Source organism: Bufo bufo, chromosome 8 (genome assembly GCF_905171765.1).
Source record: "Bufo bufo chromosome 8, aBufBuf1.1, whole genome shotgun sequence".
Taxonomy (NCBI): domain Eukaryota; kingdom Metazoa; phylum Chordata; class Amphibia; order Anura; family Bufonidae; genus Bufo; species Bufo bufo.
In genome coordinates, this window is record NC_053396.1 from 30292603 (window position 1) to 30311542 (window position 18940).

At 45.1% G+C, this 18940-nt stretch overlaps 1 protein-coding gene across 2 annotated transcripts in view; it reads right to left on the reverse strand.

The window, feature by feature from the left end:
• MAPKAP1 (MAPK associated protein 1) overlaps positions 1 to 18940 on the reverse strand; it is a 176781-nt gene that overhangs the window by 67269 nt on the left and 90572 nt on the right. For both annotated transcript variants that reach the window (XM_040442681.1, XM_040442680.1), the window contains exon 7: positions 8424 to 8533. In XM_040442681.1, the coding sequence (XP_040298615.1) occupies positions 8424 to 8533 (110 nt within the window). The remainder of the gene's footprint in view (positions 1 to 8423; positions 8534 to 18940) is intronic.

Consider the following 18940-nt stretch of genomic DNA (forward strand, 5'->3'; position numbering starts at 1 on the left):
TCCAGATTTGTCCCTGAAAATGTGTTTCCCACAAATGAAACTCATTAATCCCACATTTTTAAATAAAAGACATTTATATTCGTTTTTTTCCGTCCCTATTCACATTTATTAACTACTTACTGACCAAAGGCCATTAAGAAAGTGGTATTTGATTAGAAACCCCTTTTAGAAACTAACTATTTGGGAGATCATCCACCTTTGACCCTGACAAGTCCACCATTAGGCAAACTTTTTTTACAATTTGCGCCTTTTTCTATTTGGATAAAAGGGATGTGTCATTAGAAAATTATCTGTTGTTTAAATCAAGCTTTTATGTGAAACCTACACTGCTCAAAAAAATAAAGGGAACACAAAAATAACACATCCTAGATCTGAATTAATTAAATATTCTTCTGAAATACTTTGTTCTTTACATAGTTGAATGTGCTGACAACAAAATCACACAAAAATTAAAAAATGGAAATCAAATTTTTCAACCCATGGAGGTCTGGATTTGGAGTCACACTCAAAATTAAAGTGAAAAAACACACTACAGGCTGATCCAACTTTGATGTAATGTCCTTAAAACAAGTCAAAAAGAGGCTCAGTAGTGTGTGTGGCCTCCACGTGCCTGTATGACCACCCTATAACGCCTGTGCATGCTCCTGATGAGGTGGCGGATGGTCTCCTGAGGGATCTCCTCCCAGACCTGGACTAAAGCATCTGCCAACTCCTGGACAGTCTGTGGTGCAATGTGACGTTGGTGGATAGAGCGAGACATGATGTCCCAGATGTGCTCAATTGGATTCAGGTCTGGGGAACGGGCGGGCCAGTCCATAGCATCAATGCCTTCGTCTTGCAGGAACTGCTGACACACTCCAGCCACATGAGGTCTAGCATTGTCTTGCATTAGGAGGAACCCAGGGCCAACCGCACCAGCATATGGTCTCACAAGGGGTCTGAGGATCTCATCTCGGTACCTAATGGCAGTCAGGCTACCTCTGGCGAGCACATGGAGGGCTGTGCGGCCCTCCAAAGAAATGCCACCCCACACCATTACTGACCCAATGCCAAACCGGTCATGCTGGAGGATGTTGCAGGCAGCAGAACGTTCTCCACGGCGTCTCAAGACTCTGTCACGTCTGTCACATGTGCTCAGTGTAAACCTGCTTTCATCTGTCTGTTCTCTGTCTGTTCTCTGGCAAATGCCAAACGTCCTGCACGGTGTTGGGCTGTAAGCACAACCCCCACCTCTGGACGTCGGGCCCTCATATCACCCTCATGGAGTCTGTTTCTGACCGTTTGAGCAGACACATGCACATTTGTGGCCTGCTGGAGGTCATTTTGCAGGGCTCTGGCAGTGCTCCTCCTGTTCCTCCTTGCACAAAGGCGGAGGTAGCGGTCCTGCTGCTGGGTTGTTGCCCTCCTACAGCCTCCTCCACGTCTCCTGATGTACTGGCCTGTCTCCTGGTAGCGCCTCCATGCTCTGGACACTATGCTGACAGACACAGCAAACCTCCTTGCCACAGCTCGCATTGATGTGCCATCCTGGATAAGCTGCACTACCTGAGCCACTTGTCTGGGTTGTAGACTCCGTCTCATGCTACCACTAGAGTGAAAGCACCGCCAGCATTCAAAAGTGACCAAAACATCAGCCAGGAAGCATAGGAACTGAGAAGTGGTCTGTGGTTACCACATGCAGAACCACTCCTTTATTGAGGGTGTCTTGCTAATTGCCTATAATTTCCACCTGTTGTCTATCCCATTTGCACAACAGCATGTGAAATTGATTGTCACTCAGTGTTGCTTCCTAAGTGGACAGTTTGATTTCACAGAAGTGTGATTGACTTGGAGTTACATTGTGTTGTTTAAGTGTTCCCTTTATTTTTTTGAGCAGTGTATTTAGAAGAAATTTTTGGTGGTTTTAAAAATTTTTCCATGTCAATATCTTAAGCAGGGTACTGTCTTTCCTCACAGAGACCAGTTAGTTGCGTATGGAGACCTAGTGGCAATTCTCTATGAGAAAAGAGGTATCTACAAAGGAAAGAACCATCTTGCTAGCGCCACCTTGTGGAAGTCAGTCAGGAAAAATAAAATAAAATTACATGCTGTGGATTTTAAAATCCGCACCACAGGTCAAAATCCGCGTGGAAAAAAATCTGCATTGTGTGCATTGAGAATTTCAAATTCTCATAGAATACAATGTGCATGACTTACGGTGCGGATTTTCCGCACGCAAATCCGCGAGGAAAATCTGCATGCAATCCTGATCGTGTGCATTTAGCCTAAAGAGACCAGCTGTGTACGGAGACTTATTGGTAATGCTCCATGGGAAAATAGTATGCAAAGACGAATCTCCCAAGAAGAAGAACCATCTTGCCAGACACTTCCAAGAGGTGGCACTGTGTTGCCAGTAATTGAGTATTTTGTGCCTGCATTAGGCTCCATTCACACGTCCGCAATTGTGGTCCGCATCCGTTCCGCAATTGTGCGAAACGGGTGATTCATTCTCTATGGGGACGGAATGGATGCGGACAGCACACAGTGTACTGTCCGCATCCGCATTTCCGGAGCGCGCCGCCGATCTTCCGGTCCGCGGCTCCTGAAATAAAAAATAGAACATAACCTATTCTTGTCCGCAATTGCGGACAAGAATAGTCATTTCTATGGGGGTGCCGGCCGGGTGTATTGCGGATCCGCAATACACTACGGACGTGTGAATGGAACCTTAAACACTCGGATCCAGTGCTATTAGTTCCTCATCATCCGCCCATGTACAAGGGCTCTCAAATCCAATGCCCTAATCAAGGCGCTGGAGGATTTTTTATTTTTTTTTAGCAATCTTGACATTCAAACACAACATACTTTTTGAAGGGGTTGTCCTGGATTTTGATATTTATAGCCTATGAATATCTGATCGTGGGTGTCCGACACCCGGGACCCCCTATGTAAAGAGTCGGCGGCTCTCAGGTGAGCATCACGAGAATCACGATTATCAGTCACATGGCCTAGGCGCAGCTGAGTCCTATTCAAGTGAATGTGGCTGAGCTGCAATACCAAACACAGCCACTATATACAGTGAGGCGCTGTGCACGGTAAGCTGGGAGGAGGCTGCAGCGCTCACCGGACTGATGCGGTCTCTTTAAAAAGCTGACAAGCAGGAGTGGTGGGAGAGTCAGACCCCCACTGTTCAGATAGTGATGACCTACCCGGAGGACAGGCCCTCAATATCTAATCCCCAGACTCCTTTAAGAGGCTCAATTACTTCTATATTTCTTTGCAATCAGTAACCAGCTACTATAGTCTTTTTGCCAAGTATAATAGAACGTTACCTGGAAATTAAGAAAATAAATAAATAGGAGAATATAATAATTTAACACCCGGGGCCATGCAATGCAGCACCGTTCCAAGGAAAACACACAAGCCGTAGACGGATGTAGTGCGGACGTGATGATGGGTACACGTGTTTACACAGTATCACAAGGGCAATAAGTTGGGGGAACTGGTGCATAAGGAATATTTGATAATCCAATTCAAATTGCTGTGAAGAAATGTTACACTGTTTCAGTGTTACACAGGAAGTCATTTCAAACCACTTAGGCTCTGTTCACACCAGCGCCATGGCTTCCGTTCATTGCGTAGCCATCTGAGCTATGTTTTTTGAATGAATACAACGAATACTTGACTTATAATGAGAGCCATCATGTTTCTGTGCGGATCCTGGCTTTTTTAGTGCCGCAGACTATGGTATTCTTTAATAAGGCCTCGTGCACACGACCGTATCCAATTTGCGGTCCACAAATCGCGAATCTGCAAAATACAGATACCGGACGCGTTTTTCTACAAGAACTGGTTATTCTTGTCCTCAAAATGGACAAGAACAAAACATGTTTTATGTATCCGTGTGCTGTCCAGATTTTTTGCGGACCCGCAGAAATGAATGTGTCCGAGTCCGATCCACATTCTTTGCCCAAAACAATGGTCGTTTGCAATGAAGCCTACAATATCGGAAATCCAGGCAGACTTGCGGTGTAATGCATTTAGAAAATGGGAAAGGGTAATAATGCACTTTAAAAATGGGGATATCCGGTAATGCATAATGAGGACCTATTCTTAAAGGGCGTCGCGTGGACCGGAGGTGAGTGCAGGCGGCTCCTGGCAACTCTCCAAGTGCAGCGCCATACATAGTACAGCGCTGCGCTTCAAATTGCAGCTCAGCCACATTCATTTCAATGAAGCTGAGCTGTAACTAGACCATGTGACCGATGTACGGTGATGTCATACAGCCTAGGAAAAGGTGGTGGCACTCACAGAGCACCCAACCTCTCGTAACAGCTGGTGGGGGGGGGGGGGGTTTCCCTGGGGTCAGACCCCTGCCAATCTGATATTGATGACCTATGCTGTTGAATTCTCAACTCATTATCTTCTCCCCTCACAGATGATATTGGGAAAAGAAGAGTTGGACAAGTTCCATTTAAACTTCTGATCAGTTTGTCCTGAAAGAGAAAAGCCACCGATAGGGTGTCTAGCAGCATGCCGCTTAGCACTGAAAACACATGCATGCTCAGCTGAACCAAGCCTGCATGTGTATGGTTGAGTGAGGAGAGATAGCAGTCAGCCGGGCAGCTATTGAACATGCAAATGCACCATCTGGACCTGTATGGCACATTGACATGTCTGATCCGTGCGGGTCCCACCTCTGGGACAGGGGCGGCTCACTCCATTCACTTCTATGGGACTTTCGGAAATAGCAACCAAACAGATTAGCAGGCAAGTTCCACAAATACACTGAAGCAAAGGCGCCTCTATAATGGGGATCCTGAAAATCTGCTTTATTGAGGAAGTTTGGTCATGTAGGCATCACACTAGAAGGTGAGGGGGTTGATCATTAGCCCTAGCGTTCAGTTCAAATTTACACCACACAATTGTCAGGGCGATTATCGGGAACGGATATTACTATGAATGCTCATTTACGACAATAGGACGTGTAAATATGCTGCCGATTGCCCGATAAACGAGCAAAAAGCTTGTCCCTCGGATGAAGTAATTGTTTATGCCGCACACTGAATCGTCATCTTCAGTCCAGAAACAATGGGGGTCATTTAATAAACATTTTTCACCCAAGTATTTCATGCTTCGATGCTCTTTGCCCTGTGCTGAATTGCACATCAAAGGGCATTTTCATTAGATCCAGTGACGTACCGGGTCTCTGCCAGGCGGAGGCTTTCACCTAGCAGTGAGCCCGATGCCGTCACCTTCACTAATGGGTGGGCTTTAGCGCTGGCCTAGCCTGTAAACAGGCTAGGGCAGCGCTAAAGCCCCCCGCCTATTAGTGCCAATGATGTCACCGGCAACACTGCTAGGCGGAAGCATAAAAATATAAACAAACGGCCCTTGCCCTGCGCGATACAACACAGGGGAAGGAAGAGAACCGGAGCATGAAATGAAATGCTCATCTCAAAGGGGCTGCCTGGGTGAAGAAGGGGATATGTGCAGGTTCAGCTCTGAACCCGGACAACTCTTTTAAGGGACTTGCGACTATTTTATTTGGCAGTTGAGCAGGGCGGAGGTGTGTCAGCAGTTGTCTCAGTCCAGGCGTAAATGTTGGTGAAAAAACTACAAGGACTGCCATAGATGTGCCTCGTCAGTAAATGTGGTTCCAATAAATCTGTATTTGTCCCCATGCGGTAGAGGTGATCAGTGCATGTAGTTGCAGATCTTTCTTCCACTTATGAGCAGGAATGGTTGCTTCCCGATAATTGCCTGCTCGGCTGGCGCATGTCCTGACCGCTGCCGTTTTACATACAGTGGAACGCTTCGTTAGTCCTATTGTATCTCGTCACATTGTGCAGCGTATGCTCTACGTGATGAGCTTGCAGCGATACAGGATAGGATACAGTCTTGGGATTCCATAAATGTCTTGTCAACCTCGTGCTCTTTACATTAGCAATAAGTGGACACCAGCAGCAGGACAGCCTTGTATTTATGCAGCTGGCCTCTGAAGTAGTTAGAACTCGCCTCGACCTTGAGAAAGACTCAAGAACGAGGCAGCGGGTTCCTGGGCGGTGATTAATTGACCTGGTCTCACTTTCCTGCGAGCAGCAGCAGAGAGAGATAATTCACAGATACAACAGATAAAGGCGAAGTTTAAAAAAAAAAAAGAGAGAGAAGAAGAAGAAGAAGAAGGAGTCCACAAAAGACAAGACAGAGAAAAGGCAAAAGGAGGAGAAGAAACCTGGGGAAAAGCAGCCCAGCAGACCATTTGCAGCCGCTAACGACTTGTTCATTATGAGTGATGATGGATATAGACTTCTCACGCTGCGATGGGATGGAGATTTATATGCACAGTTCGGTCTCCCAACTTGGGAGAGAGATCATCATCATTTAATTCTATCTCAGCGGTCAGAGATGGGCGTCCAGAGGAGCTGGGTACCATGGCGTGCTGTCAGCTGGCACAATCTGAACGCGTGCAGCTGGAACATCTGGAGCGGGCTGCCCACAGCCCGGGTTGAACAATAGACTCTGGAGCGCAGCCAAATTGCTTGCAGACGCTGGCAGCAGAATGAGGCTCCTGTCCCCTCTCCATCTCGCTCTCTCTTTATGAGGATCTGATCTCTCCCAGGCTCTCTTATCTCTCCCTGGGAATACGGCATTGAGATTGCTCTCCCGTGTCCTTCACCACCTTATCTCTCACCACTTTTATTAAAAACTTGCTCCCCCTTTACTCTCGCCTGTCGATAGCTTGTTAAAGCTTGTGATGGATGGGGCACTGGTGGTTGGGAAAAGGAGAAGGGTTTGGGAACAATTTCAACTTTAATATATTCACAGACGGGCTAAAAGAATGTGTACATTTTGGCAATGGCGGGGTGGCCAAAAGGAGCAAATCAAGTCAGAGTACTATTATTAACCCTCTATGGGCCAATCAATCCATTATGTTGTATGTTAATAGTTGGGAAATGCTCTGAATGTATTAGATCAGTCTTTCATGGATAAGGTATGTGGAGTTATCCCAGAAATCGGAGGAATCTCACATGTAAGTGTTGTTGAGGTATCCTAGCTAGTGTTGTGTGCAAACTTGTGTTTTAAGTTCGGGTCTAAAGTTCGGGTTATCGAAGTATCCTGTTATAGATTCCGCTACCATGGACAATAACGGAATTTAGAATCCATAACGTGATACTTCGATAACCTGAACTCGAACTTTAGACGCCGAACTTAAAACACAAGTTCGCTCAACACTAATCCTAGCCATCTATGGTTAGCAATCCAATTTTGCCCAACAATGGACCTCCAGGCAGGGACTGCCAGTACAATAAAAGCATGTTCCCCATGAATAGTATTACTATGAATAGGACATTTCAAATAAAGTACCGTATTTTTCACTTTATAAGACGCACCTAGAATACAGAGGAGGGAAATCAGATAAGTATATTTTGCATCAGACCTTAGACCAGACCCCCAATCTTTATCAGACCCCAGATTAGACCTCCAATCTTTATCAGACCCCAGATTAGACCTCTAATCTTTATCAGACCTCAGATCTGACCCCTACACTTTATCAGACATCAGATCAGACCCCCAATATTTATCAGACTTCAGATCAGACATAAAACAAATGAACTTATCTCTCCAGCTCTGGTAGGTGTCGCCGTTGGGCAGATCCAGCGGGCTCTTCCTGCAGTCACCACTCCCTTTTCTTCTGCCGGCGCAGCGCCGCACTGGGACTTGACGTCACACAGCGTCAAGTCACAGTGCACACCTACACGCACTAATTCCTGATGCTGACACTATATGCAGTCAGGACACGGACCAGGGAGCGGAGAGTACAGCAAGCGCTAGCAATGTTACAGTCACTGCTTTTTTTGGTATGATAGCAATATACACTCAATATAAATATTGTTGGATTTTATTGTTCATTACATTTTCCTCTCTGGTAGCATGCTTGGCCATTTCTCATGTGGTCGAAATTTTAGTCCAGTAGCCAGCCTAGTGATCTCATAGTGAAGCAGCCCAGATACCATTCATTCATTCCTACTTCTAAATGTATAGAAGTATACAGCTATATCTCCCTCTATACCATCCGTGTGCTTTCCGCATTTTTCATTCTCCCATCAATAGAAATGGCTGTTCTCTTCTGCGGACCAGAGTAGGACATGTTCTATAATTTTTGTAACAGACATACAGATGCGGACAGCGACCCGAAAACATGAATGGGTCAGTGTACAATCCGCAAAAAAAATGCAGATCAGACACGGATGCCAAGTAACTGTCACGTGCATAAGTCCGTATAGCCTTATGTTCTCCTGGGAAATGCAAATGCTTGACTGCCACATATGACAAGCTGCTGCCTGCCCACAGAAAGTAGAAGAGACCAGAGCCACAGAGGGGTGAGTAAAGAAGCTAAAAGAATGAAAATGACACCGGAGAGCAGCATTTTTTGCACCTACCCGAGTTCCTCTGTGAGCCTTTTCTTCTTTTCAGAGCTTTCTCCAAGATCTCCCTCATCGGCACATTCGTACTGTCAACTTGGATCAAGGAGAATCCATGAGCTGCATTTCTGTTTGAGGAATATGGAAAGAAATGTACTTGTGGTTAGTAACTGGTAACCAGTCAAAATACAGTGATACGCTTGCAGAATTGGATCTAGTACTGATACTCAGGTAAGACCTCTTGTACAGGAGATTTGGTCTCCAGTACATCTTTAATGATCAAAGGGAAAATCATAGAGAGGATGCCATACTGGAAAATGAATTTCCTGAAAGTGATGAGCAAGGGACTCAAATTGCTTACAAGTCAGAGCTTCAATCAACAACCTGGTGTATAGTAAAAGTGGAAGAGTAAAGCACCCAGAATCCAACAATGGACCATCGCTTAAGGGATCAAAGAAGGGCTTCATGTTAAAGACCCGCTTTATAAAGAGCCAATATAGTGATTCCCTAATACAGTCTTAGTGATGAAACTGCTGAGCGTAGCAAAATGAAAGAACAGAGCTATATTATCAGCCTGCTACAGCAGGGGCTTGTATAAGACCAGAGGTCAATGTGACCAAGTGATAATGAAAGGTTGGCATATGAAATCCAGCAAGCACCAGAAGCCCACAACAAGCAGGCATACAGTGTCTATAAAAACCTGCTGTAAAATGCTTCCATTTTATAATAACGAGTAAAAGCAGCAATAAAATGCATTTATGGAGGGTCCAGCAAAGGTTACTGGACTCACCAGGGAGAAGGGCGAGCTGGTTAAATAACTGCCAGCCGAATGCACGATTGGCCAACTGCTATTCCTTTCTACCTCCTCTACTTGGCTCGGTCAAGCGTGCATGTGTTCTTAATGGGGAAAGGGGAATAAGCTACTGCCAGACACCTCTGGCTTCATCCCTATGAGAACAATGGATTTCAACAGTACAGTCCTTCACCATTGGGGAAGAGACAAGACCCCAAAAAATACATTAGATGGACGGCGAATCCCACTAAAATTGATGAGATTCATCTATGGTATAAGGCCTGGCCATCATTAGAGGGTAGGTGCTCAAAGGAAGACCACTTGCTGGTCTTTGGTTTGGGTGTAAAAAAAAAATAATCTTACAGACTTCGGAACATTTTGAACGATGACCCCATACTATGGCTATATATTAAGTTCCGGTCTGGACTGAAGTTCACATGGCGGATCTGCTGTGCCAGGATTAGCTTGGCAGAACGGGCTTCTGCCTGTGCCCACTTCGCTCAGCTAAAATCTTACATGCAGGACTGTAAAAGGGACCTAACCTATCCAATATATACTAAAAATCTGACCATTTCAAGTGCAATTTCTACTTGTGACAGATAAACTACGACTAATCTTCCTGCTGACTGACACTTAGCTTGGGATGAAACTTTTATTCGCTTGCCTTTACTTTTTGTTCAGATTATGTAATAGTTGTCCATAAATGTAGGTCACAGTGATATATCTCACCAAGACTTATGGTCAGTTAGATGTCAGGTAGGATCCCATTGCCCCTCCAGTGCTGGAAATGGCACTGGAGATTCTCCCAGTAATAAGATATATGCTGCAAAATCACAAGTAGATTTTCCAATAAGGAGATATATTGAAATTTTTTAATACACAAAGAATTTTTGAAAATTCTCCATGTTTAATGAACTCATATATAACAAAATTTGTAATTCCACAACCTAATTGATTATAAAGTCCGATTTTTTTGGTGTCCACTCTTTGGATCCAAATAAAATAACAAATAGTGAATTGGGACTTATTTCATAAAATGTATTTGTGCCTTGTGGGTTAAAAACACAAGCCGGGTGTAACAGACAGTGAGGCTGGACACACTCTACCAACTGTTTAGGTTAGTTTAGGTGGGGGGGACACGTACAAATATGACAGTATTGGGTCCTGGTGTTCATGTTTTTGGGACAGTTCTTGAAGCACTTCAGGTAGGCCCATACAGGGTAGGCCGGCGGGATCCATGGCCTGAGCTTACCGTAATGGACAGTGGGGATGGACCACTGTGCCAACTAACCGGTTTAGCTTAGGGCTATCCCCTGGTTTTTATCCTTTATCCCCTATAAAAAGATCTGGTATTCATTGCAGGAGAACCACCAGGCCTCTTCGAATAGTCCCAATGTACTTGCAGCTCACCCACGTGGGTCAGAGACTCTTGTGTGAAGGACCAAGGGGTCAGGCAATGCTCATAGTCAAGAAACAGTCCAAGGTCAGGGAAGGTAGAGTTCATACATATCCGTAAAACAAATCCGAAGTCAGGACAGGCAGTGGGGGATCATAGATGGTAACAAGCAAGGTTCAGTACACGGGCAGTCAGATAGAGATGAGCACACTTTCACTAGGACTAGAATATCTAAGGCTCAGGTAAGGAGTAAGAGAGCAGTTCAGCATTTACAGCAGAAGCGGATTACAATTAGAAGCAGTCCTGCAACTGCACACAGAGCAAGGATGGGAGTGGTGGTGGTGATGACAAAAACGGGAGCAGTAGTAGTTCAATGCATGACGTTCCTAATAGAAGTAGTGGGGCAGCGACGGACGAAGGCCCCCGATATAACACCAGGCTACTGTTGATGGATAGTGTAGGATACATATAAAGGATGAGATACTGTGTTCTTTCATTAGGCTGTGCTTTTGTTACCGCGTGTACAGAATGGCTGTAGGACCCTTGCAATTTGTATCCCACTGCTCTACCTGTGGACGCCTCATCCAACCTGCCATGTATAAAGCTGGCGGTGATAAGTGAAACCTCCTCCTGTCTTTAATGATAGCGATCATTCTCAGCTAACGCGTCTCTCCATCTTCCTTTATGGCCACGGCCTGTTTCAGCCGGGGCAGGGAGGGAGAAGAAGAGGTGGGGGATTTCGGGGGAGGAGAAGATGTGTTGCTGTTTCTCTGACATGCCTTGCAGGCCCAATTCAGATATTATAAATGAACTTGATATTGTGATGCAGATACAGAGGGTAGAAAGCACTCTACCATGTAACACCTTATTACATGCTTCTATTAATTCTGGAGCCCATTTTTTTTCTTGAAGTCAACAACTTTATTGACACATCCTGCATATGGACAAGTCACCCTTCAATTTTGCAGTGTCCTTGCATCAATCGCATTGCAAAGTAATGTGGCTACTTTCGTTACTGAGCTGGTCATAATGTCTAGTAGTGTCACTTCCCAGTATAAGGACTCCTGCACACGACCGTATTATTCTTCGGTGAGCTATCCGTATTTTTTGGGGATAGCACACTGACCCGTTCATTCCCATGGGAATATGCACACATCCGCATCTTTTGTGGATCTGTGTGGCTGTTCCACAAATTATAGAACTTTTCTGGTCCTTTTTGCAGACAAGAATCGGCATTTCTATTAATGAGAGTGAGAAATATGTGGAATGCATGTGAAAGGTATCTGTATCGGTGGCCTGCGGACCAGAATACAGATACGGCCGTGTGCATGAGACCTGAGAAATATATCTTTTTAATCCATTTTTGCAACTCTGAGAAGATCCTCTTTTATCCTGTATGCAAATTAGTGATTAAGTGCACCGTGGGTGGGGCCAACATTCAGTGCTCCCTACTCCCTCGCATTCACCTCCGAGTCCCTCCCACTGTGGCTTGATTGACAGGCTGAGACTTCCCCTGTGTCATCACACCTGCGACTGAATCTCACGTCTGTGCTAAAAGAGCAAAATCTGGCACAAGCGCAGAACGGCCCTTTTTCCTGGCTCTTTCCTAGCCTTAACGTACTGTACCGCGCATGCGCCTCTGGCCTCATGCACACGACCATGTCCATATATGGTCTGCAAAACCCTCATTTTTTTCACTCCCATTACTAGAAATGACTAGGAGCGAGAATAGGACCTGTTCTATAATTTACACAAATAGACACACAAAAAGGAACAGCACAAAAAAAATTATAATAATAATTGGACACGGATGCAAAATATGGTCGTGTACATGACGCCTAATTTTGAATTTTCAGTGAACGCATAGGATTTCAGCTCTAGGAACGAGAATGCCCGGAAAACCTTACCCTCAAATTTAAAGAGGACCTGTCCCCTCTCCTGACATTCCTGCTTTAATAGCTTAATGCATTCCCCATGTGATAACAATTCTGGAGCATCTATTCTTACGTCTGTATATTGCGCCATTCCTTTATTATTTTAACTAGTAGTTATGGATGAATTGCTAGCAGTCTGCAGTAAGGGTACAGAGAGGTGGTAACCAGTTCGGGGGGGTGACCCTGCACAGACTAACAATGGCAGCACTGACTGGATAGAGTGAGACACACCCCCAACTGGTTAACACCCCTCTGTACCCTTACTGCAGACTGCTAGTAATTCATTCAGAACTTCTAGTACAAATAACAAAGGAATGGCACAAGATAGAGCCATATAAATAGATGCTCCAGAATCGGTATTACATGGGGAATGCATGCAGCAATTAAAACAGGCATGTCAGGAGAGAGGACACGTCCACTTTAAGCTATGGAGAAAGGCGCAGCCCCACCCACAATGCACTTAATCACTAATTTGCCTACAGAATAAAAGCTGATTTCCTCAGCACTGCAGTAATGGATTTATAAAATGATGAGGGTATATTTCTTATACCAGGAAGGAGCACTACAAGGCATTATGATTAGGTGGACTTTGAGCCCAGAGACTTCTATAGCCACCATGAACAACACCCGTCAAAAAAGTGCAAGGAATCAGACCTGGATCATTAAAGGAACGTATAGAAGTTGCCAGCCTTGGTTATGCCTGTTCGCTCAGCTGGAGCACAAACGAGACACAGATGTATTTCAGCTCTTGGCATAAAAGAGACAGCTAATGGCTTTATTTCATGGCCTGTCTTCCCAGTTGGGCACAGGTACTCAGGGTGTGATCTGGCTGCCCCCCTCCCCCTTCCTACTCTCTAACAGTTATTGATTGCCCTTGCGGATAGCCGCTGCTGATTCCTAGCAATCCGCTTCCAGCCAAGGACTGCTGGGTATTCAGAGCAGGACGTGGCCGGCCCTCTGTTTGCATTGGCAGCGGCGAGTGTGGGCAGCGCGACTGCAAACACTAGCGGCTCTCTTAGGTCTCAGAAGAGAAGACAGGCATGCAGTGCATGCTCAGGAGAACCCCGCCAAATCAACCATTAGACAGGTCAAGGAACGACAGCCCACGATAATTTCGGAGCGGATTCTTCGTGATGTCATTATAAAAATTAAATCTAAAACTGTCAAAACAATTTCTATATATTACAGATGTGTAACTGTAGTTGAAGCCAGCTATATGCTATTCATGAAGACACAGTATATGACCCTGCATACACGTAGCTATGTACACGGGTTGCCGATGAAATTGACAGCTATTCCACGCAACTACAGAAGCAGCTCAAGACGTGACCCATGGCTGTTCTCCAACTGTCATGAGATGCCATGTTAAATGGCTGCTGCAACAGATAATGCAAGTTATTTCAATGGACAATCATTATATTGCTCATTGGGCTAAAAAAAAAAAACACAGTCGAGCAGAAAAACTAGCTTCGTGGCACACAGCATCCAATAAGAGCTTGACTTTCATCTTCTTAGGCTATTTATACACTGGCGGCAGCAGGTTCTGGCAGGCTGTTCCGGCGGGGAAACAGCCTGCCGGATCCATGCTAACGCTAGCCCACCATGCCGCCGGTAGTCTGCTCCGGCCCCATTCACTATAACACTGCAAACATGCCGAGAAGCGACTGGACAAAAACTACAACATTCTCCGACCCACCCCCATTATAGTGAATGGGGCCGGAGCGGACTTCCAGCGGCACGGTGGGCTAGCGTTAGCAGGCTGTTCCCCCGCCGAACCCTGCTGCCGCCAGTGTGAAAGTAGCCTAAAAGGTGTTGAGTAAAATTAGAAAAAGTAAAGCCTGCAGTAACAGTGCCACTCTCCTTCATGGGTTGTCTTGGGAATTGCAGCTTTGCCCCATCTACATGAATTCAGCTGCTATTCTTCACAGTAAGCAAAGGGTAAAGATGGATACTGGATTTAGGAGATGTATATGGAGGTCAGATAATGATCAATTAGGCTGGGTTACAAAATGATGGGTCATCATTATCACCTCGGTCCCACAATACCCACCAATAAGCTGTTTCAGGGAGCCGCAACGCTCACTGGACCTCTGGTGAGTGTCACGGCCGCCCGGCAGCTTACCAAGCATTGTGGCTGTGCTTGGTACCGCAGGTCAACCCTGTTGACTTGAATGGGGATGAGCTGCATTTAGGCCACATGACCACAAGTACAGTGGCGTCCCTGGCCTAGGAAAAGGACAAGGCGCTCACTGAGCGCCCAGCCTCGCCTAACAGCTGATCGGACCCTCGCCAACCGGATATTGATGTCCTATCCTGAGGATAGGTCATCAGTATCTTTTCCCGGATAGCCCCTTTAAAAGGCTATATACAACTTTAGGGGCATTTTTTTGTATGGTTGCACTTTCCTCATTTTCACTAAGAATATATTTTTTTTTATTTAGTCTCTATTAAAAATGTTCAGCCATTTCAGAAATACAGGGATTAAAAAGTCAGTCTGTTTGCAAGTTGTCACTTTCTGTTTTCTTTAAATCTTGTCATCTGAAGGCCCATGTGTGGCTCTCATTTCTTATCTACTGAGCTCAGAAACACTTAGGCTGGGTTCAGACCTGAGCGTCTTTGATATGCGCGTTTAACGCGCGTTTTTGACGCGCGTTTTTTGCAATAGTAAACGCGCGTTTGACGCGCGTTTGTGTGATTGACTGCAATGTCCTATGGCCACAAACGCGCTGTAAAACGCCCCAAAGAAGCTCAAGAACTTGTTTGAGCGTAGGGCGTTTTTCAGCGCGTTCAAACGCGCTGTAAAACGCTCAAGTGAGAACCAGGGCCATAGGGAAGCATTGGTTTTCATGTGTTGAGCGTTTTACAGCGCGTTTGAACGCGCTGTAAAACGCTCAAGTGTGAACCCAGCCTTAAGGCTGTATTACACTGGCCGATATTTCGGCCAATGAGCGCTCGTTAGCGATCATCTTGCTGTGTAATACTGCCTCCAATGGCCTGATGAACAAGCAGACTGATTTTTAACCTCTGAATCTTAGAAATGGCTGAATGCGATCATAAACAATTGCCCCCAAGGAGTCTGTTGCCTTTAGGACAGGCATGCTCAACCTGCGGCCCTCCAGCTGTTGCAAAACTACAACTCCCAGCATGCCCGAACTGCCTACAGGTATCAGCCTACAGCAGGGCATTGTGGGAGTTGTAGTTTTACAACAGCTGGAGGGCCGCAGGTTGAGCATGCGTGCTTTAGGAGGTAGAATTTGATGAGTAAATATGTTTCAAACGAGGTATGGAGGGCCACTCAAGTTCGGTACGGATCTGTTACACGGTTTATGGGAGTGTGGTGCCCTGCAGTCCTTTTGGAATCAAGTACGCACCTTTTTAATAGATTTGAGGTGGAGAATACCTCCACTCTCCCAGATGCCCTAATTGTTTCATTATTATGACACGAACGACGATGAAAGAGCTAGAAGGATAAAAAATGTGCCCAAACTAGTCCACATAGTATGTGTAGTAGCTAAAGGATGCCTTCTGCATCACTGACTACAACCTTCCTTGCCCGCATTAGACAAGGTCACTGATCAGATGAAACATCTTCTGAATTGTTAGAAAGCAAATGTACTTCTTAAACTTTTCAAAAAATGAAAGGCATATATTTTACATCTGTCTGAGCCAGAAGTAAAACCGATCATGATGCCCTTTACGCTTACTGAATAGTATTTGATAGAAAATCTGAGGGGCACTGTAGGGGTGTTGAGGGTACATAACTGATGCGGTAGAACCATGTGCTGCTCATAAAAAGTAGAAAGGTCCAGCTTCCGGTAAAACGATATCCCTCGTTATATATCATGAGTAAGGATCATTAATGTAAGATTCTGCAATAGTCTTGTATGGATTTTACCGCATCAAATAAAGGATATCGTTTTATCGGAAGCTGGACCTTTCTGCTTTTTATGCAATTTACGTTGGCTTTGTCCTGGCTGTATCCGCGCCACTGACTCGATACGCAGGTGAGCGCTGCAATTTGACTTTCTATATCTTTGGGGTGCTCATAGAATCACTATACTATGTAGAGACTTATCTACTCTGGAGGCCAGGGCCATGGACATTGTGGTGGCAGTAATCATTTTGAGACAAATGTTTTTTCTTTGTTTGTTGTTCTGTTACGCAGCATGCTTGCTGGCTGATATTTTATGGTGTTTTTGTGTTTCCTGCAATGTGAAAACAATCATTACTCACCTTGTTGATCCTCCATCTCTGCTCTCCAGTTCCTGGTTTCAGGCTTGACACACAGTAGATGGCTTGGACTGACCATTCTGGCTGAATCCCCACCTGACATTTTTAAGTCATTTCCTACGCCCGAAACCAGGAAGTGGAATGGAGAAGGACAATCTTTGATTCACCTGCCCCTCCACAACCCTACTGTACTCCAACGGGGTCCGATTGTTCTCTTCTCTATAGGTGGCTGACCTGCACCCCTTGAAAAAGGAGTGAAGTAGGAATTTTGGTAGACACATTATCGCCATATGCTACTATATAGCCGGCCAGATTCCATGTGCGTGTCAATGGTGGAGTCTGGACTGATAAGCCGTCAGGAGGGTGGTTTGGGTGTAGTTTGCAGGGAAATTTCATACTATGAAAACACTATTTTCCCTACACTAACCTTGGGTGGGCTACTGATCAAAAGTTCAAAACCTTCACGTCTTCTACAAATTGCCTTAACAATAGTAACTAGGGGTGCAAGGTTCAGTCTGGGCAAACAAATCTGTTAAAGTTTAGGGTAGAGATTATATTAATGATCACATCTACTGACATCAAAGAGTAAAACACAAAGCTAATGACCAGGTCACATTTCAACTGAGATCACATATTACAGTCAGGGAAAGCAGAACAGTAAAGATTCCCAGTCCTCGTGAACATAGAGAACACTGTTGTAAAACGAGACGATAATGGAACACGTAGTTCCTAACTGTACCTACAGCAAACGTGATTTACCATTGTATAATAAAGACAAGTTACAGGGCACAAATATTCTATTTTTTTATTTTCTTTTAGCTATCCACCATTAAATTATGACTTTTTTTTAGCTTTTCGTTACCTGTAGATTACCTATTACACTACTACTGCTGGAGGCCCAGGTAGTATAACATTCATTAAACCTCTAGATATCGCTACACAATGCCCTGTCCAGGGAGATGTCCTTGTATTAAACACTATGGGGCACATTTATTAAGACCTGCGTTTTAGACGCTGCTCTTAATAAAGACCCATAGCTGGTGGTGGATCGCCGAAGTAATGAAGAGGCGCAGGCCTCTCCATAACTTCGGCGCATCCAGCGCCAGTCTAAATGTGTTCCACGGCCGAGAGCGGTCCGTGATTCCTGCTGACAGCAGGAGTGCACGGCGTCATTGGTTGCTATGACGCTGCGCGCTTCATGCCGCCGCTGCACTATAGTAATACACTGGTATGATCTATACGAGTGTATTACTGTACAGCAGAGGCGGCATGAAGCGGCATTACTGTCAGCAGGAATCCCGGCCGGGTCACCACGGACCGCTCTCGGCCGTGGAACACGGCCGTGTGCATGAGGCCTAATTTAGGTGTACTTCAGAATAGTAAATGAGCCCCTATGATTTTTTTTGTAACCTTTTTTTATTGACTTTTGACTGCTTGGCTAAGAAAGATCTGGTACTGCATCATCTTTTCACATAAATTATGTAGACACAGAGAGTAATACATTCCTGTCTCTCCCTGCAAATTGTGTAGCTACAGATAGTACTGCCCTCGTGTCCCTTTCTGTAAATGGTGTCGGTATAGGTAGCACTGCCTTCTTGTATCTTCCTGTAAATGATGTAAGCACAGATAGCTCTTCCTCCCTGACTCTCCCTTTAAATGGTGATGGTACTGCCTCCCTTTCTCTTTCTGCAATTGATGTAGACACAAAATGTACTGCTTCCTTGTCTCTCCCTTTAAATGGTGTAAGCACAGTTAGTACTGCTTCCCCATCTCCCCTGCAAATGATAGAAACACATATAATACTGCTTCCCTGTCTCTGTGTATAAAATATGCAGGCACAGATAGTACTGCTTCCCTGCCTCTGCCTGTAAATGATGTAGTCAGATACAATACTTCCTCCCTGTCTCTTTATAAATGATGTAGACACAGATAGTACTGCCTCCCTGTCTCTTTATAAATGATGTAGACACAGATAGTACTGCCTCCCTGTCTCTTTATAAATGATGTAGACACAGATAGTACTGCCTCCCTGACTCTCTGTAAATTATGTAAACACAGAAAAGCCTTGAGTCATAACTCGGATATTAAACAAGCCAGCACCTCATCTGCAGACAGCTGTTTCGGGGAGATTGCCCCTCATCAGTGCAGAGCAGAGAGTACTGGCTTAACTGGGTAAGAGGCC